The 21,548-nt window shown below is 46.9% G+C and overlaps 1 protein-coding gene across 1 annotated transcript; it reads left to right on the top strand.

Annotated features, from left to right (window-relative positions):
- The first annotated feature begins 232 nt into the window (after nt 1-232).
- On the top strand, nt 233-20,553 carry LOC142296964 (uncharacterized). The gene is made up of 2 exons (XM_075341132.1): nt 233-3,986; nt 20,472-20,553. Exon 1 carries the CDS (start codon nt 287-289, stop codon nt 3,572-3,574), a length of 3,288 nt encoding a protein of 1,095 aa, XP_075197247.1. The 5' UTR covers nt 233-286; the 3' UTR covers nt 3,575-3,986; nt 20,472-20,553.
- The last annotated feature ends 995 nt before the right edge of the window (nt 20,554-21,548 follow it).

Genomic DNA, 21,548 nt, shown 5'->3' on the forward strand with positions numbered 1-21,548 from the left:
ATACGCCCAGAGACTGGACTTGGGATGGGTAGTCATAGGAAATGTGTGCGTTGATCGATCAGAAATTGATTCCTTCAAGACTTATGTGCATGGAGATGGGCGCACAACCTGCTTAAAGCCATGTCCTCATCACTATGAAGTGAAAGAGAAGTCTCCAGACACAATACAGCTACCTGACATCGCTTCTTCTCTGCATATCGACAACTTGGGAAGATCAGTCTTTCTCACAACCAAGGACGACGATAAAGTAGCCTTGTCAGTAGAGGACAGAGAATTCATCGGAATAATGGACTGTGAGTTTTCTAAAGACAAAACCAACCATTGGGTCTCTCCATTACCCTTCCGATCTACCAGGGTAAGACTCCCAAACAACCGAGCTCAAGCTCAGACCAGATTTAACTCTCTTCAGCGTTCTATGAGCAGCAAACCTGAAATGAGAGAACATATTGTTGCCTTTATGGACAAAATATTCCGCAACAACCACGCAGAACCTGCTCCATTCTTGAAGAAGAACGAAGAGTGTTGGTATCTGCCTTCATTCGGTGTATACCACCCACGAAAACCGAATCAAATCAGGGTTGTCTTCGACTCCAGCGCCAAACATGAAGGTGTATCCCTTAACGATGTTCTCCTCACAGGTCCTAACCTAACAAACAACTTGGTAGGAGTATTGCTGAGGTTCAGAAAAGAGCTTGTCGCCATCACTGCCGATATTGAACAGATGTTCCACTGTTTCCTAGTCAGAGAGGACCACCGGAACTTCCTCAGATTTCTGTGGTACAAGGATAATGACACCAATAAAGAGATGGTGGAATATCGTATGAGGGTCCACGTGTTTGGAAACAGCCCTTCACCCGCAGTTCCAACCTATGGTCTCCGGAGAACCGCATTAGAGGGAGAGTCCGAGTATGGAACAGATGCCAGAGGCTTTGTTGAGAAAGACTTTTATGTAGACGATGGGCTCAAATCACTACCCACCGAGGAAGAAGCCATTGATTTGCTCAAAAGGACTCAAGGCATGCTGTCCCAGGCAAAACTCAGGTTACACAAAATTGCTTCCAATAGCCTGACCGTAATGAGAGCCTTTGAGTCGGGTGATCACGCCCCTGGATTCAAGGACATTGACTTGGGGCTAGACAGTCCACCCGTGCAGAGGAGCCTGGGCATCAGATGGGATCTTGCAGCCGACTCCTTCGGATTTCAAGTAAGTTGCTCAGACAAGCCATTCACAAAACGTGGTGTCCTCTCTATAGTGAACAGCTTGTTCGACGCACTGGGATTTGTGGCGCCTATCACTATACAAGGCAAATCCTTGCTGAGACAATTCTCTGAAACCGTCAAGGACTGGGATACCCCACTCCCTTCTGACAAACAGCAAAAATGGGAAGCTTGGAAACAGTCGTTGTGTGGGTTGAACAACATCCACATCTCAAGATGTTATCTCAAAATCTCCCTCACCTCTAGCATAAAGAAGGAACTGCACATCTTCTCAGACTCCTCCACAGAAGCTATAGCAGCAGTTGCATACCTGAAAGTGACAGACCCCAACGGACAAAACTACGTTGGATTTGTATTTGGCAAGGCGAAGCTGGCCCCGAAGCCCGACCATACCATTCCCAGACTGGAACTCTGTGGCACCGTTTTGGCAGTGGAAATTGCCGACTTCATACGACAAGAACTGTGTGTCGAAATAGATGAGGTCCAATACTACACTGACAGTAAGGTTGTTTTAGGTTACATCTACAATCAATCAAGACGATTTTATGTGTACGTCAGTAACCGCATTGAAAGGATCAGGAGATCCTCCAAACCAGAACAATGGCGTTATGTACCATCTGAACTGAATCCAGCAGATCACGCAACTAGACCTATGTCTATAAGTTCTTTTGCTAACTCTTCTTGGCTTACGGGTCCAGAGTTCCTGCTGAGACAGTCAGAAGAAGGTGTCCAGGAAGCCTTCAGCATCCTAGATCCAGACCACGATCCAGATGTCCGAGCTGAAGTCAATACCCTGGCCACCAGTGCAGAAAAAACTTCCAACCTCGGTTGCCAACGTTTTGAACGTTTCTCCAGCTGGATGAGGCTCGTCAGGACTGTCGCTAGGTTAGTGCATATCGCCGGATGCTGTCGTACTGACCTTAAAACCAAAGACTGTCATCGCTGGCATGTCTGCCACAAAGCCCTTTCTGCTGAGGACATCTCCCATAGCGAGTCCCTCATAATACGCCACCTCCAACAGAGTGAATTCGCCATAGAATGGAAGTGTTTATACAACAAACAGCAGATTCCATTAAGAAGTCCTCTCGCCAATTTAAACCCAGTCATTGACAGTTTCGGCTTACTGAGAGTTGGTGGTCGTTTAAATCAGGCTCATCTTGGAGTTGCAGAACAAAATCCTCTCATCATTCCCAACAAACACCATGTTACAGTCTTGCTGATCCGACACCACCATGAAAAGACTGAACACCAAGGCAGGCAAATTACAGAAGGTGCTTTACGGTCTGCAGGCCTCTGGATTATTGGAATGAAGAGACGTGTAGCACAAATACTACACGATTGTGTGCACTGTCGTAAAGCGAGAGGAAAACAACTATACCAGCAAATGGCTGACTTGCCTACAGACAGACTTTCCACAGAGCCACCTTTCACCTACGTGGGCCTAGACGTTTTCGGACCATGGATGGTGTCCACACGCAGAACTCGCGGAGGCCAAGCAAACAGCAAGCGGTGGGCTGTGTTATTCACCTGCATGAGTGTTCGAGCCGTTCACATTGAGGTGTTAGAGTCCATGGATACCTCCAGCCTAATCAACGCCTTGAGAAGGTTCCTTGCCATCAGAGGACCAGTGAAACAGCTGAGGTCTGACCGTGGAAGCAACTTCGTCGGTGCATGTAGAGAACTGAACATCGACACCAAACCTATCCAAGATCAGCTGGCAGAGAAAGGTTGCACCTGGATCTTCAATCCCCCTCACAGTTCTCACATGGGAGGTTCCTGGGAGAGGATGATCGGGATTTCACGCAACATCTTGAACTCCATGCTAATGGACGTCAATTCCTCAAGACTCACACATGAGACTCTAGTCACTCTTTTAGCTGAAGTCTCAGCCATTATCAATTCAAGACCCCTTGTGCCGGTGACCATGGATCCAGAAACACCAACCATATTAACTCCTACTATTCTCATTACCCAAAAAACTGACAACGTGGTAATGCCCAGCGGAGAGTTCACCCACGCGAACACGTATCAAAAACACTGGAAACGGGTTCAATACTTGGCTGACTACTTCTGGAACCGATGGAGGAAGGAATACCTCACCATTCTTCAGGGAAGAAAGAAGTGGCGACATCCCAAGCCGAACCTCAAGGAAGGAGACCTAGTCCTCATGAAAGATCAGACCACAGAAAGGACTGACTGGCCTATGGGACTAATTACTAGGATACTGCCTAGTCAGGACGGCAATGTTCGGAAGGTGGAGCTAAAGGTCATCAGGAAAGGTGAGACGAAGACCTTTGCAAGGCCAATCCACGAACTTGTTCTGCTTTTGCCCATAGAGAGCGTCCCTACAGGATGAACGCTACCGGACCTGAACTTTAAGCCATCCTTCTTGTTTTGGACTCAATTGAGCTTGTTTTTGCATTTAACATGCCTTTCCTTTCAGGTTGTATTATGGACTCAATAGTGAAATCCCCAAAGTAAATTTCAGACGGGGAGTGTGCTGTTCTATTTGTCTTAGTTAAAACTGTTATTTAATGTTTTTCATGCCTGTCTCTGCTGCCATCTACTGGTCAGACTTTTCAGCTCCTCTGTTTCTTTTGCTCAGCCCATGGGAGTGTCTGATGACCCTCTTGCATCACTTCCTGGCTTGTCATTCCAGTCAGAGCTTTTGTGAGAGCAACATCCCTTACTTGAGCTACTAGGAGCAAAGTCTTCTGACCACACGTAGTAGCTACAGAGGCAAGCATCACTGGAGAATTCAATGCCAGGTACTTGGATTACTGCACTCTGCATGTCCTGACCTTTGGAGAAAATAAACCACCATTGTTTCATCTCAGCTTGTGCATGTTTTCACTCTGGAGTGCTCAAGGTCCTGTCTGCCCCACCTATAGGAAAAACGAAGGTAAGACTCTCACAACCTCTCACAACTACGCACCTTCCATCGCCTTTAAGTGGGGACAGAACAACAACTGCTTTTCCAGGTTTGTCTCAGTTGGGAGCGCAGTTAACAAATTGGTAAATCATAAACTTCACAGGAGGGGCTGGGGGCGTATATACACATCACAGTAGGGGCTGGGGGCGTATATACACATCACAGGAGGGGCTGGGGGCGTATATACACATCACAGGAGGGGCTGGGGGCGTATATACACATCACAGGAGGGGCTGGGGGCGTATATACACATCACAGGAGGGGCTGGGGGCGTATATACACATCACAGGAGGGGCTGGGGGCGTATATACACATCACAGGAGGGGCTGGGGGCGTATATACACATCACAGGAGGGGCTGGGGGCGTATATACACATCACAGGAGGGGCTGGGGGCGTATATACACATCACAAGAGGGGCTGGGGGCGTATATACACATCACAGGAGGGGCTGGGGGCGTATATACACATCACAGGAGGGGCTGGGGGCGTATATACAAATCACAGGGGGGGCTGGGGGCGTATATACAAATCACAGGGGGGGCTGGGGGCGTATATACACACATCACAGGAGGGGCTGGGGGCGTATATACACATCACAGGAGGGGCTGGGACTGCACTGGGGGGACACACAGACAGCACTGGGGTGGTAGGAGTCACACAGCACTGAGAGGCATAAACTGCAGGAAGCCATAAGTCACACAGCCCAGGGAGGCAGGACTTGCACAGCACCAGGAGACATGCACAGCAGGGAGGGAGAGGTATGAGTCACACAGCACAAGAATCAGGGCTCACACAGCCCGGGGAGGCATGCACAGCAGGGAGGCAGGACTTGCACAGCACAGGAGACATGCACAGGGAAGGCAGGATTAACTCAGCATGGTGAGGCATGAAAAGCAGGGAGGCAGGAGTGATAGCACATACAGCAGGGAATCCGGTAAAGCTGCTCCTCTTCTTCTGTGGGACAGGAGCACACAGCGTGAGCGTATCTCACGTTTATCCCGCCCACAAAGTACGTCGGAAGAACACTGGTACAGGCCACTGTGCTGAGAGCCTATGCTATGCGCACCACAATGTGTGATTTAAAGGGCCGGCAGGGCGACATGATCGTGGCTGCCGCGGGAGTAGTCACCAGCAATGTGCCCAGGGGCCATATAAAAAGTCGTCGCGGGCCGCATACGGCCCGCGGGCCTGAGGTTCCCCACCCCTGCTTTGCGGCATGAGTTGCACTTTTGAATGAAACTATTAGCTTTACCATGTAGTGTACTGGAAAACAGCAAAAAAATTCCAAGTGCGAAAAAATTGCAAAAAAAGTGTAACTGCCCAATTGTTTTGGGGATATTTTATTCACTGCGTTCACTATATGGTAAAACTGATGTGTCGGTGTGATGCCTCAGGTTGGTACGAGTTTATAGATACCAAACATGTATAGGTTTACTTTTATCTATGGTTAAAAAATTCACAAGTTTGTCCAAAAGAAGGGCACACTTTTTGCGCCATTTTACGCAAACCCTAGCGTTCTCAATTCTAGGGAACTATAGCTAAGTGATGGCTTACTTTTTGTGTCTCAAGCTTACATTTTTAGGGGAGATGCTTCGTTTTGATCGCCCGTTATCGCATCTTGCGCAAATTATACGGCGACCAAAAAAACGTAACTTTGGCGTTTGGATCTTTTTTGCTGCTACACCATTTACCGATCAGATTAATTGATTTTATATTTTGATAGATTAGGCTTTTCTTAACGCGGTGATACTAAATGTGTGTATACAGTGTGGAACAAAAAGTATTGTCAGCCACCAATTGTGCAAGTTCTCCCATTTAGAAAGATGAGAGTCCTGTAATTGACATCATAGGTAGACCACAATTATGAGAGACAAAATGAGAAAACAAATCCAAAAAATCAACTTGTAAGATTTGTTTTTGCAAATTATGGTGGAAAATAAGTATTTAGTCACCTAAAAACATGCAAGATTTCTGGCTCTCACAGACCTGTAACGTCTTCTTTAAGAGGCTCCTCTGTCCTCCACTCATTACCTGTATTAATGGCACCTGTTTGAACTTGTCATGAGTATAAAACACATCTGTCCAAAACCTCAAACAGTCACACTCCAAACTCCACTATGGTGAAGACCAAAGAGCTCTTGAAGGACACCAGAAACAAAATTGTAGCCCTGCACCAGACTGGGAAGACTGAATCTGCAATAGGCAAGCAGCTTGGTGTGATGAAATCAACTGTGGGAGCAAAATTGGAAAATGACCACTGATAATCTCCCTCGATCTGGGGCTCCATGCAAAATCTCACCCCGTGGGGTCAAAATGATCACAAGAAAGATGAGCAAAAATCCCAGAACCACACGGGGGACCTAGTGAATGACCTCCATAAAGCTGGGACCACCGTAACAAAGGCTACCATCAGTAACACAATATGCCGCCAGGGACTCAGATCCTCGAGTGACAGATGTGTTCCCCTGCTTAAGCCAGTGCAAGTCCGGGCACGTCTGAAGTTTGCTTGAGAGCATTTGGATTATCCAGAAGAGCATTGGGAGAATGTCATATGGTCTGATGAAACCAAAGGAGAACTGTTTGGTAGAAACACAACTCGTCGTGTTTGGAGGAGACAGAATGCTGAGTTGCATCCAGGGGTAAACCTAGCCTCTCTGGTACCTGAGGCGAACATCAAAATGGCGCCCCCTTAGTAAACTTTTAAAATCGGTAGAAATAAATCTGATTTACTCTTTACTAGCCTAACTTGACGCACTATATAATACACACTTAAATAGGAATATATTTGAAACATCAGCCTTTACACTTGTTAAGGTGCTGTATAAGTAGGGAAAAATAAAATATTTTCTATTTACTATCAATTTTCAAAGTTTGAATTTTTATGCTCTTAAACCTGCGAGACATATAACACAAAATAATTAATAAATAACATTTTCCACATGTCTACTTTACATCGGCACAATTTTGGGGAAAAAAATATATGGAAGTTATATGGGGTTCAAATTTTATGAGCAATTTCTCATTTTTACAACAAAATTTACAAAGCCACTTTTTTTAGGGACCACATCACATTTGAAGTGATATTCAGAGGTCTACATGACACAAAACACCCAAAAGTGACACCATTCCAAAAACGGCACCCCTCAGGCTACTGAAGACCACATTCAAGAAGGTTATTAACCCTTCAGGTGCTTCACAGGAACTAAAGCAATGTGGAAGGAAAAAATGAACATTTTACTTTTTGCAACAAAAATGTTAATTTAGCCTCAAATATTGCATTTTCACAAGGGTAGCAGGATTAAATGGACCCCAAAATGTGTTGGGCAATTTCTTCTGAGCACGAAGATACCTCCCATGTGGTGAAAACCCACTGTTTGGGCGCGCGGTGGGACTCGGAAGGGACGGAGCGTCATTTGACTTTGTGAACAGAAAATTAGCTGGAATAGTTAGCCGCACCATGTTCGTTTGGAGAGCCCCTGATGTGCAGTAAAGCTCCCCCACATGTGATGCTAGTTGGAAACTAGACCCCTCAATGGCATAAATGTAGATGGGTAATGAGCACTTTGAACCCTCACGTGCTTCATTCATTGAGCCATAAAAATGTACATTTTTTTTCCACAAAATTGTTATTTTAGGCTCAATTTTTTAATTTTTACTGGGGTAACAGTATAAAATGGACAGCAAAATTTGTTGGGCAATTTGTCCTGAGTACGCTGATACTTCAAATGTGGCAGAAAACCACTGTTTTGGCGCACAGCAGAGCTCTGAAGGGAAGGAGCGTCATTTGACTTTTTGAACGGAAAATTAGCAAGAATCGTTAGCCATACCATGTCGCGTTTGGAGAGCCCCTAATGTGCCGAATCAGTGGAGCTCCCCCACATGTGACTACATTTTGGAGACTAGACCCCCCATGGCATAAAAAAAAAAATCAGGATGCATGCACTGATGTGCTGCAAAAAGGTGGGGAGACTAGGTGGGATGGAAAAAGAAGTCCTGTCCAAAGTAGAGTACGGCTGCAGGATGCTTGTTGATCAGGTACCTAATTGTTCAATCACCGGCCCCAGATCCACGGTGATTGGAAAGATCGGTCACTATGCCGGTCTCTCCAATAAGAGCTGATGGAGCTGGGGGAGGGTGACCCAGCTGAGGTCACCCAGCTCCAGCCAATGATCAGTGCTATAGCTGCACTGATCATGGCTGGATTTTCAATGTTTCAGCCATTTTCAATGGCTGAAACCTCACAGTGGTTGTGATTGGCTGAGCAGCATTCGTCAGCCAATCACAGCCTCCGTAGGTCCGGGGAGAAGGCACCACCCCTCCTGATGTCAGGCTGAGGTCCCCTCCTTCCCGAATCTGCAGGAACCCACCGGGGCTCCGGAGCCGCAATTTCGCCATGACGTACTGAGTACGTCATGGGTCCTTAAGTGTCGGGAAGTCACTAAGGGGTTAAAAGTACATCACCTGACCCCATTTTCATTGGCCGCCAGCTCCATTGAACTCTGACACACACAGTTTGTGACTGTCTGTGTCAATACTAGTGTAGATCACTTGCGGCCGGAAGCCAGTGATTTCACTAGCAGTGTTGTAACTGTAATGTTCATGTAATACACCAGACACACCCTGGCTGCCGCTCTCGTTCACCTAGCAAGTGGCACCGCCTGAGGCCAAAGGCTCAGGTCGACTCATGATAGGTGCGCCCCTGGTTGCATCTAAAGAACACCATACCTACTGTGAAGAATGGGGGTGGCAACATCATGCTTTGGGGCTGTATCTCTGCAAAGGGACCAGGATGACTGATCCATGTACATGAAAGAATGAATGGAGCCATGTATCATGAGATTTTGAGTGCAAACCTCCTTCCATCAGCAAGGGTATTGAAGATTAAACATGGCTGGGTCTTTCAGCATGATAATGATCCCAAGCACACCGCCAGGGCAACAAAGGAGTGGCTTCGTAAGACTATGAATGTCCTGGAGTGGCCTAGCCAGTCTCCAGATCTCAACCACATAGAAAACCTTTGGAGGGAGTTGAAAGTCCATGTTGCCCAGTGACAGGCCCAAAACATCACTGCTCTACAGGAGATCTGCATGGAGGAATGGGCCAACATACCACCAGCAGTGTGTGCCAACCTTATGAAGACTAAAGGGCGCTTTACATGCTGCGACATCGCTAGCAATGTCGATAGCGATCGAACCCGCCACCGTTGTTTGTGCGTCACGGGCAAATCGCTGCCCGTGGGGAACTATCGCCAGTACACATCACACATACCTTACTAGCGATGTCGCTGTGGGCGGCGAACAACCTCTTTTTTAAGGGGACGGTTCGTGCGGCGTCACAGCGATGTCAATCTGCAGGCCACCAATAGAAGCAGAGGAGTGGAGAGCAGCCGCATTCATGTCACTCCCACCTCGTTGCCAGAGGACGCAGGTACGCTGTTGTTCGTCGTTCCCGGGGTGTCACACGTAGCGATGTGTGCTGCCCAGGAACGACGAACAACCTGCGTCCAAAATGAGCAACGATATTTGGGAAATGAACAACGTGTCAACGATCAACGATTTGGTATTTCTGATCGTTAGCGTCCGCTCGTACGTGTCACACGCAACAACATCGCTAACGAGGCCGGATGTGCGTCACGAATTCCGTGATCTCAACGATATCTCGTTAGCGATGTTGTTGTATGTAAAGTGGCCTTTACAAAGAACTTGCACAATTGGTGGCTGACTAAATACTTTTTTTCCTCAGTGTATTTTTTTTTTAACCCTTTAATTTTCAATGGGGCAAATGAGGGTGATTTGAACTTTTAGGTTTCTTTACTTTTTTTTAATTTTTTAAAACTTTTTTGTTTTTATTTTACCAATTGATTGCTTGTTCCTTTCTGTAGATTACAGCTGCATAGCTGAGATCTGCAGAAAAGCTGCTCTCCTCTCACACACACCGCTCTGCCGGGTGCAAGAGGAAGTGGCTCATGATGGTTACAGGAATCATCACATGACCCTGTGCTACCATGACAACCATCGGATCCACGTGATCATGTCACGTGATTTCCGATGGCACCGGGTAAGTGAATGCTTACCACGGCACGCTGTTTCTTCCTACTATCACTTTTGACAGCAAGATGCAAGGGGTTAACAGGCGCAAGTGGGTCCCGGACCCACTCGTGCCTTTTATCCGCACATGTCAGCTGTTCAAATCAGCTGACATATGCAGGGATCTCTGCCGGCTGCCAGCAGCAGTCGTAGGGGATTAACCTGACAACATCCATGACGTATCCAGTACGTCATGTGTCGTGAAGAGGTTAACCAAAATGCTTGTGAATTTAGGTACGGTCATTTAATTAAAGAAAACTGACTACCAAAAGTTTTGCCTATACTATTTATTGATCACAACATAGAAAGTAATTCATTACTTACAATGCCATATCTCAGTATTTTGTAGCATAACCTCGTGCTTTAATAACTGCACCACATGGCGGGGCATTGAAACCTCGGGGTATTCAAGACATCTTGAAGGACCTTGCTCCATTCCATTTGCAAGCTGAACACAATTCCTCTTTATTGCTCTTTGTAGAGGGCCCAACTCATCGCCCTAACTTGTCCCAAAGCTGCTCTATAGGGTGTAAATCAGGTTATTGGCTTGGTCATTGCAACAGGTGAACATTTTTCTTTCCTAACCAATTTTTGACTAGATTGGATGTTGCTTAGGATCATTGTCTTGCTGAACTTTCCAGCCCCTGCCTACTTTGATTTTACTATGTGGCAGCATTATATTTTCCAGTATATCCTTGTACATAATATCCTTCATATTTCCATCTGCGCAGAGAGCCAATAGCAGATGCAGAAAAGTAGCCCCAAACCCTGAGACTGCAACCACCATGATTCACTGTAGGCATTTGGTGCCTTACAGCATTATGTTTTCCAATTGTGCGGTATATATAATGCTGCCATCACTACCAAACATACTGATCTTGAATTCATCTGACAACAACACCTTAGACTAATCTGTCTCTTTCCATTGGCTGTGTTCTTTCCAGAGATGAAAGGCTTCTTGACTGGAACTTGTGCATACAGGCCTACTGCTCTTAAGGCCGCTTCACACGCAGCGACATCGCTAACGAGATGTCATTGGGGTCACGGAATTCGTGACGGACATCTGGCCTTGTTAGCGACGTCGTTGCGTGTGAAACGCAGGAACGACCGTTAACGATCAAATTTACTTACCTAATCATTGATGTGTCGTTCCTTTACCGATTATCGTTGCTGTTGCAGGACTCAGATTGTTCGTCGTTCCTGCGGCAGCACACATCGCTAGGTGTGACACCGCAGGAACGAGGAACTAGATCGTAACTGCGGCCGCACGCAATGAGGAAGGAAGGAGGTGGGTGGGATGTTTGTCCCGCTCATCTCCGCCCCTCCACTTCTATTGGCCAGCCGCTTAGTGACATCGCTGTGACGCCGAATGAACCGCCCCCCTTAGAAAGGCGGCGGTTCGCCTGCCACAGTGACGTTGCTAGGCAGGTAAGTATGTGTGACGGGGACTAACGATGTTGTGCGTCACGGGCAGCGATTTGCCCGTGACGCACAACCAACGGGGGCGGGTACGCTCGCTAGCGATATCGATACCGATATCGCAGCGTGTAAAGTGGGCTTTAGCCATCGCACCACAGTTTGGCGGCTCACTTTGACCCCATAATCTTTGTTCATTTCATGTGAAATCTGCACAGTACATTTATGGATCAGATAAAGACTTTTTCTTAATAATGTGATCAACATTGGAGGAATTTTTCTGTGGTCGTCCTCCTCCTCCAGGTTTGTCAGCTGTTCCCTAACCCTTTTTCATTCTTTATTATACCTGACACTTGACTCTGAGAACAGTTGATTTCATTGCTTCCTCCTTTTGACTTTTTCCTGACTCATAATAAGCTTCCTGACATCTAGTGATAAATTTGTCTTTGACATGTTTTATCCACAAAACACACACACACAGACACACACACACACACACACACACACACACACACACTTAAGGCAACATTAGACTGCCCGTGAAAAAATATGAGCAAAATTTGTGCCAGCATATGTGGAAAACTAACACATAAGGGGATAAAAAAATGTCAAACAATTTTCATCCTTACAGCTGACAACCATTTGCTTCCGGCTTAATAAAATCAGCAGGAAAATGGCATCACAGCAACCAGACAAAAAAAATCAGAATGTAAAAATAAATAAATCAGCATCACCCTACACGGCCTGACACTCTCCGGACACGAGCGCCTCAGCTGCATGGAAATACATGCAGCCGACCGCTCCTGTCAGGAGAGTGTGCTGCCGTACCGGGTGATGCTGTTGCGACACTCGCAAAGTGACAGTCAAAGTTCAGTTAACAGGACCTTCGATGATGTCATAGCTTTGTGACTAGTCTGTAAGCCAATGTCTGTACAACATTCACACCAGACTGGTTTTATGGCTATGACATCATGGAAGGTCCTTTAGTCAGTGGCGTCTGAAGGACGTGTTGTGGGACACGGGATGTTGTTGCTGAATGTTTTTTAATAATGTGCTTTTTTTTTACAACCCCTGGACCCGAACTGGACCTGAACATAACATGAGCTTTTCAGGAAAGCTCGTGTTCAGGATCATGTACATGATCACTATGTGTTCGGTACGAACCCTGAACTTTACAGTTCGGGATCGCCCATCACTATCTGTGAGGCCTCCCCTATAGAGAACACATCAGTATGATTCCTCACTACTACTAACACAGTCCATTCTTGGAGGGTCACAGACTCCTGACTGTGATGCACCCTCAGTTCCACCGTAGGGGAACACGTGTCCCAATATGGTGACCATAACTTCCTTCCAATATACACAATTGATGTCCTTTTCACCGTAGTCAACTGTTCAATAGAGTCCTACTGATACAAGTCCTTCTCTTTCTGTCCCCCTTTATGTGAATCTTATACTTCTCCTGGGTTTCTCTCCATAGCATTTAATTGGCCTCCCTTGCCTGGGTTTCAGTCTATCGAATTATTTGGTGTACCAAATGTTGTGGTCTAGCACATATCTCATCACATTTTTTGTGCAGCTCAAAAACATCATTATTATCGATGTCGATATCGATATTATCGAACCGCAGGCGGCAGTCCACGGGAGCACCAGGGCACAGTGCGGCGGCATTTACTCACAAGAGTCACTGAGTATGGGTTCCAGTTCCTTTTTATTCACTGGTCTTTTCCAACATTGCACCCGGGTGCCGGTCCTCGCCGTTGTAGCCTCCGGTCGGTCCCAGGCAGGTCAGAGGCAGGGTCCAGTAAGGTTATCTGAGGGTCTCTCTGTCTTGTGTGTTTGGTTGCCGTCCCCGTGGCATGAAGCTTCTTTGGGACTCACCGCCTCTCTGTCTCTTTCCCCTACCCCAGCAGCACCCCCTGACGGAATCATGGTATCTTTTGGGCACTACCAGGTACATTCTCCATGATCCCCAGTACCTGTCCCGTTCCCTTCCTCCAGGTGTTACAAGCCCTGGTCTGGCTGATTCCCCTCTACAGGAGCTACCCTGCAGAGGTCTGTCTCCTCTCACATTCCAGACAGCTCTGATTAGACTTCCTGCCTTCTCTGCAGCTCACTCCTAGCTCAGGCTTCCACCCTACCAGGACGTCGTCATGGTGAGCTGTCTGTATGAAGCCACCTGCTTCCTGCTCATTTAGGAGACGGGATGAGTCATGCAAACCTGAAAAAAAGGATCTTTTCCGAAACGGGTAAGATGGAAACTTGGTGGCCTGGAACATGGGAATCCATATGTTTTTAATGGAAATTTTTAAGTAAATTCCAATAAAGATATGTTTTAAGGAAGAAAATGGAAAGCGCCCGGCATGGCTGTTAATGGAGGACTGAATGTTCCTTATCAGTGGATGCCGTCCAAACAGTGAGCCATGCCTCAGGCAGCGGCAGGGCTATTGTGCTTCACGTTGAACTGGAGAAGTATCAGGACTTCCGCAAGTCTCACTAGACAACAGATGTGGTAGTGTTGAATTTATCATTAACTATTTGTAACGCCCATGACAGCGTCCTCGCATGCTCCTGCTCCCCTACCCTGGTGAGGTGACCAGCGTTCTCACCCGTCTGGATGTCCTGCTGCGGGGCTTCCATCTCCATCTCATTCTGCAGCCACACAGAGCATCTGTGCACCTTGCAGAGCTCTAGTCTCTGCCCATCGGACACGCCCACGGCCATGCCCTTTTTCTTAATGAAATAGCGCCCTACTAATCCGGAAGTGCTCCCATGTCAGCTGGTAACTGTAGATACTTAAGGCACCCTGCTAGTTGTGAGGTCCCCTAGCCCTGCACTGCTGTTGCTGTTCCACTGTACTAGACATACTGCTTATACCTTGCTGTATTGCAGAGTGCCGATCCCACTACCTGCTGCTGCTGTGAGACATCACATCGGCCTCCTACCACAATACCTGTTGCCTTGAAGTATTGTCATCAGCTGCTGCCATCCATCCATCCTGGACGGAACCTCTACACGAGCTGCTGCTATCTATCCTTCTACCCATCCACCCATCCACCCACCCATCCATCCATCCATCCATCCATCCCAGATGGAACCATTACAGCAGCTGCTGCTGCTGCAACCCTCTGCCAGAGACTGTCGCTCCCATACTTCTGGGGCCAGCCAACCCAACACCAGTCTTCCTGAGTGGCCCCCGGATCCTACCTGCAGCGTAACACCTCCACCATCAGGAGCTCTGGAGAAAACAAGGTTTGGGTCCGTAGTAAAGCCCCTCTGGGTCTTCTGTGTTTTGCGGCCCAGTAGATCCACTAAAATCCCTATTCCCCCGGCGAGCCTAACACTATTGCTTTTCTGAATGAATCACTAAGCCTTTAGAGAAGAACAAACATGGCAAAACTGCAGTAAAAAAATTTAAAGTGTTGTCTGGTTACGTTGAAATTGATGGTTTATGCTTAGGAAAAGGGCATCAATACCAGATCAGTGAGGGTGTGACACCTGGTATCCGGAGCCAACCGGATGTCGTCAGTTGCAGAGCCGCACAGCACAGCTCCATCAACCGGATAGTCCCGCAACCAGATACTGCACATCCGCCCCTATTCAAATTAATCCCTAAGGATAGGCCATCAATATAAAGTACCAGACAAACCACTTTAAAGTTAATTAAGAATTGTATTAATCTCTGGCTAAAAATGAACACCTTTTTATAACACATTTTGACCTTAATGTTATTTTCATCCCAGGGTAGTCTTTCATCAAGCAGTGCAGTACACAGGTGAGGTCACTGACTTTATTGAGGTCACCTGAGGTCAGGTTATCTGCAATTACAGGTGGAGGACAGTGGGAACGTCCAGCTGTAACGACAAATAACCTGAGTGATGTCACCGCTGATCACTGAGGCTGTCTCTGCCTGAAGCTCACAGTGTGTGGTCATTGTTCTATGGCCGCCTGCTGTCACTTACAATGTAGCACAGCTGGAATCATTAAGGGACCTCATGTGGATTATTTTGGACGTGGGTGTTTCTCGGGTTAATAATTGGGTGACAGATGGTGTTTTTTGTATTTCATTTCAAATACAGGATTTTTTGGTGTTTGTGTTTATTTACCTTCACTTATACATTAGTAATGGGAGGGTCTCATAGACACCTCCCATTACTAATCTAGGGCTTAGTGGCAGCTGTGAGCTTACCGCCCGTGGCACAGCGCCCAGTACCGGCCATGGCACAGCTCCCACCACCACCCCCCGGTAAGCTACATTCGGATTTTAAGATGCACTCCTCATTTTCCTCCCAATTCTTTTGGAGAAAAATGTGTCTTATAATCTGCAAAATACGGTAAATTTTACATTTATTGGTGCTGAAAGTTTACACCTCCTTATCTAAAATCACACCAGGGCAGTATGAAATCTCGCATTACGACTCCCTTATTATAAAGAGAAATTGTTTTCTCTCCCAGTCACACATCTAAACATTAATGATATTGCGATAAAAATTCATGGCACGTAACATACGTGATCTCTGATTGAACTCTAACAACTTGTCTCGCAGTTTTACTTCCATCCAAATTTTGAGCAGGAAGATACAGGAGGGTGACATAATGTAATTTATTCCACTCATAACACTCAAGTGCTTCGTCCAGAGAAATCACCTCCTCCCCTGCACTTATAGCCCATACAAAACCTACATAAAACTGATGGACAGCTTCAGAAATAAGTCCTCTTGGCACAATTACTTTCTGGTTCAGTTCTCAGAGTATATTATCCTTGATTAAACGGTTTTTAAGGTCACTGATAGAGGTCTCTGAAATACGACGCTAAAGAAGAAGAGCTGTGCCATACAATCCAACCAGAGACTGTAAGGCGGGCTTTGCACACTACGACATCGCAAGCCGATGCTGCGATGCCGAGCGCGATAGTGCCCGCCCCCGTCGCAGCTGCGATATCCTTGTGATAGCTGCCGTAGCGAACATTATCGCTACGGCAGCTTCACATGGACTCACCTGTCCTGCGACCGTCGCTCTGGCCGGCGACCCGCCTCCTTATTAAGGGGGCGGGTCGTATGGCGTCACTGCGACGTCACACGGCAGGCGGCCAAGAGGAGCGGAGGGGCGGAGATAAGCGGGATGTAAACATCCCACCCACCTCCTTCCTTCCGCATATCCTACGGGAGCCGCGGTGACGCCGGTAGGAGATGTTCCTCGCTCCTGCGGCTTCACACACAGCGATGTGCGCAGCCGCAGGAGCGAGGAACAACATCGGACCGTCGCGTCAGCGTAATTATGGATTATGCCGACGCTGCACCGATGATACGATTACGACGCTTTTGCGCTCGTTAATCGTATCATCTGGGCTTTACACACTACGATATCGCCTGCGACGCCGGATGTGCGTCACTTTCAATTTGACCCCACCGACATCGCACCTGCGATGTCATAGTGTGCAAAGCCCGCCTAAATGTTCCCTCTACACCAGATTTTTGCCACCAAAAAGTTCAAACATTTGCACAAGTGGCGGTTCTAAAAAGTTGGTGGAGCTCAGACAGGAGGGTGGACACACACAATGTGACAATTTAAATTATTGTGTATGTAGATTTTGTGTTCTGGTGAGCGAGAGGTTAAAAATGCGCCAAACTTACTAAGAGGTGAGGCCAATCTTGATATGTTTGTGTATGATCCCCTCAATTCAATGATACATGCCGCACATCCTAGCTTCACACCACACATACATTGGACAAGTGTTGAACACACACGGCTCACATTCATGGCCAAGACCAGGAGTATAAACAGTATGTGGTCACTTAGGTCTTTATTGAAATGGCAGTGAGGGTGACCATTTATGAATAAGAAAAATACTTCTGCCTTTAAAGAAAACCTTCCACTAGATTTTTTTTATTTAAATGGAGTACCTCCTCCCAAGCTCAGAATGGCCCACCGGAGAACGGGTGAATTCGCTGGTGGGCCACCCTCTGTAGTAGTATTCCGCCCCATATCCATATACTGTATGCGAATAGTGCGTGGCACAATACATTTGTTTACTTCTCGTACAAAACTGTCCAAATGCACAGAAAAATCAGTACAATTTGGAGTGGGTTTGCTATTGTAGATTTCCCTGCAGATTTTCCTGACTCGACAAGTATGAAATCACCCTAACCCTCTTCATGCATGTTAAGATATGAACTCTTATTCCTCTGTGTTTTGGATCCAAGTTTCATTAGTGCATTCATTTTTACTATCAGTGTTTCTTCAGTGACTTTCACTGATGAAAAAAGAATTAAAATGCAAAAAAAGTCTATACATTACAATATTAATGATGGTCACACACAGCACACAGATTGCACTTTTATGCCATGTATTTATGAATGTTCTGTCTGTGATTTTCACGGACTCATAGACTTGGATAGGTACTTTTGATGTAGATAAAAAATGAAGTCACCATGGTTTTTTGTAGTCCACTAGATTTTCAAAAAAACAAGGATATATAGATTATAGTGGGTACTTGTTCTATATGCGAAAACCACAGATAGAACACATACGTGACTCATGGATATCTGAATGAGGCTTAACAGCGACAGGTAGAGATAAGCGGATCTTCTGAAATTTGAATTCACTGGCTTCACCGGCTTTGACAAACTTTTCCAGATAATTCAGTTTGAGGAAAATAAATATGCACCAATCTCAATACTGGAAAGCTTGTAATTGCTCAGACAATACACATGGGGGAGAGAAGAGACAGGAGCCTGCTAACCATAAGAATTTATACTCTACAAGAGAGAGAGAAAGAACCCTGCTGACTATAGGAGCTTACATTCTACAGGAGATAGAGAGAAAAAGAAAGAGAGGGAGGGAGAAAGAACCCTGCTGACTATAGGAGCTTACATTCTACAGGAGATAGAGAGAGAGAAAGAGAGGGAGAGAGAAAGAACCCTGCTGACTATAGGAGCTTACATTCTACAGGAGATAGAGAGAAAAAGAAAGAGAGGGAGGGAGAAAGAACCCTGCTGACTATAGGAGCTTACATTCTACAGGAGATAGAGAGAAAAAGAAAGAGAGGGAGAGAGAAAGAATCCTGCTGACTATAGGAGCTTACATTCTACAGGAGAAAGAGAGAGAAAGAGAGGGAGAGAGAAAGAACCCTGCTGACTATAGGAGCTTAAATTCTACAGGAGAGAGAGAAAAAAAGAAAGAGAGGGAGAGAGAAAGAACCCTGATGACTATAGGACCTTACATTCTACAGGAGAGAGAGAAAAAAAGAAAGAGAGGGAGACAGAAAGAACCCTGCTGACTATAGGAGCTTACATTCTACAGGAGAAAGAGAGAGAAAAAGAGGGAGAGAGAAAGAACCCTGCTGACTATAGGAGCTTACATTCTACAGGAAAGAGAGAAAGAAAGAACCCTGCTGACTATAGTAGCCTACATTCTACAGGAAAGAGAGAGAAAGAACCATGCTGACCATAAGAGTTTACGTTTATGTCGCGGGCGGAGGAGGGGACGCCGCGCTCTCCCACTGCTCGGGTCCGGCTGCCGCTGCGGCTGCTGTGGCCTGCTGCTGCCGCTGCTCGGTGGCTCGAGCGATGGGCCGGATCCCGAGGACTCGAGCGGCGCTCCTCGCCCGTGAGTGAAAGGGGATTGAGTTTTGGGATAGTCTATTGTCCGTGACGCCACCCACGGTTGTGGTGATTAAGTGGACACCACCACTGCTCTGTCTGGGGACCCCGGGAGGGATGGTACGGAGCAGCCAGTTGTGATTTGCACCTCCGTGGGTAGGGGGTTTTGGTGCTCCCGGGGCCCAGTGATCGGGTTGGAATGGTGGACAGGCGGAAATGGGGCCTGTGGAGGTGCAGGGGCGCAGGGGCAGCGCTGTGCCGCACGGCACGGAGGTACTCACTCAGCCAGTAAACACGACACAGTTCTCGGTAAACAAACGGCTGGTTGGATGGGTCCCTCGGACGGTTACGGTGCTGCTGTTCCCTGCAGTTAGCGGTGACGGTCTCTTCCCTGCACCTATGTAAAATCTCTTGGTAGCGATGGGTCCCCACCGGTTACCCGCTCCCCGGCTTGGATATGAGCCGGAGGAGCCCCTCTCTTGCCCGCAGGTGCTGGCCCTGGGAAACTGGTGCCTTGGCGGTGGCGGTGTCTCCCCTTAACGGTCGGACTGTTGCCTTCAATCGGGACTTGGTTGTTAGGAGACAGAGGTCCCCTTCACTGACGGATTTGGCAAATTATGGCGACTCCTAGCCTTGCCGGGATCCGAAAGGCCCCTGCCCTGGTGCTGACTGTTCTTCGTATACTGCTCCGGTACCGCCGGGTCACCACCCGTCCGCGGTCCTTCCAGCAACCTCCAAGCAGTCCCCCTGCAGACTATCACCGCCGTCTGCTGACCTTGCTGTCTCAGTCCGGGGCACACACCCGGACCACTTCAGGCTTTACTACTCTCACTTTTCTGTCACTTCAGCTTCTCTCTTTAGCTCCTCTACCACTTTACTTCCTTCTACTTTCACTTCCTTAACTGATCTCTGCCTGGTTCTCCCGCCTCCAGGGCTGTGAACTCCTCGGTGGGCGGAGCCAACCGCCTGGCCCACCCCCTGGTGTGGACATCAGCCCCTGGAGGAAGGCAACAAGGATTTTAGTTAGCCTTTGTGTACCTGCAGGGAATGTGGGGTGCATGTGATGTTGTGACCTGTGACCCCTGGCTTGCCCAGGGCGTCACATTTACACTCTACAGGAGAGAGAGAAAGTACCATGCTGAAGATAAGAGGTTACATTCTACAAGAGGGAGAGAGAGAGAGGACCCCACTGACCATAAGATCTTACACTCTACAGGAAGAAGTGGACCCTGGTGACCATAACAGCTTACACTTTACAGGAGAGAGAGAGAGAAATAGAAAGAGAGAGGACACAGCTGATAATAAGAGCTTATACACTACAGAAAAGAGAGAAAGAGAGAGGACCACGTTGACCATAAGATCTTACACGCTACAGATGAAAGAGACTTACCCAGTGACTCTGAATATGGAAATTGCCGTACACACTGTGCTCCACTGGGAACTGATGATATGTGATGGCCCAGGTACTGACCATTACTGATATTACCCTGCTCTACGCTGCTGGGAGATGGTGCCAGTCACTTTTTGTGAACAGTGAATCCAATCTCAAAGTGTTTGAATTTGCGTGACACTGAAAATTTCTGTAAATGTGACTCAAAGTCGAATCCGCAAAAAAAAAAAAGATTCTATCTATCTATCTATCTATCTATCTATCTATCTATCTATCTATCTGTCCTGTAAATATAAAATGCTGTAAAGTAAAAATGTTTTAAGAAATAGGAGTGTTAATATTTTTTTTTTATAATTAACAAATGCAAAGTGATTGAACAAAAGAGTAATTGCATTCAAATTAATACTCGTGAAAACCATTAGTTCTACGTAGATGAGCCAAACCAAATCATTTACACCAAACAGGTAATAATGATCATGATTTTCTTATGTACAGTAGGTTCAAACACAGTAATTTACTGAACCAGAAACATCTGTGTAGTAGTCTTAAAAATAGGTGAGGAACATCGAAACTTCTGCTAAAAAGCTGAGGTTGCGGAAACAGTTTCACATCACAGGTCATACACCATGGCAATACTGAGCACAGCAACAAGACACAAAGTAGATATGTGACGCCCTGGACTAGCCAGGTAGTCACAGGTAGTGCCCCACATAACACCGGTCCCCTAAAAAGGAGTCATCAGCCAACCACAAAAACCCTAGTCACCCCTCTCAGGGCTTGATGGACACACCAGGGGGGCGGAGCCAGGTGGTTGGCCACGCCCTCCGAGGAGTTCAGAGAGCCTGAGGCGGGAAAAACAGTAGTAGTAGTGATGAGGAGTTGTCAGTGGAGTGGAGACGGAGT

The sequence above is a fragment of the Anomaloglossus baeobatrachus genome, chromosome 3 (assembly GCF_048569485.1).
Source record: "Anomaloglossus baeobatrachus isolate aAnoBae1 chromosome 3, aAnoBae1.hap1, whole genome shotgun sequence".
Taxonomy (NCBI): Eukaryota; Metazoa; Chordata; class Amphibia; order Anura; family Aromobatidae; genus Anomaloglossus; species Anomaloglossus baeobatrachus.

Bases quoted from the DNA above. Each gene is read 5' to 3' on its own strand.
- LOC142296964 (XM_075341132.1), top strand. From the start codon at position 287: ATGGACTGTGAGTTTTCTAAAGACAAAACCAACCATTGGGTCTCTCCA.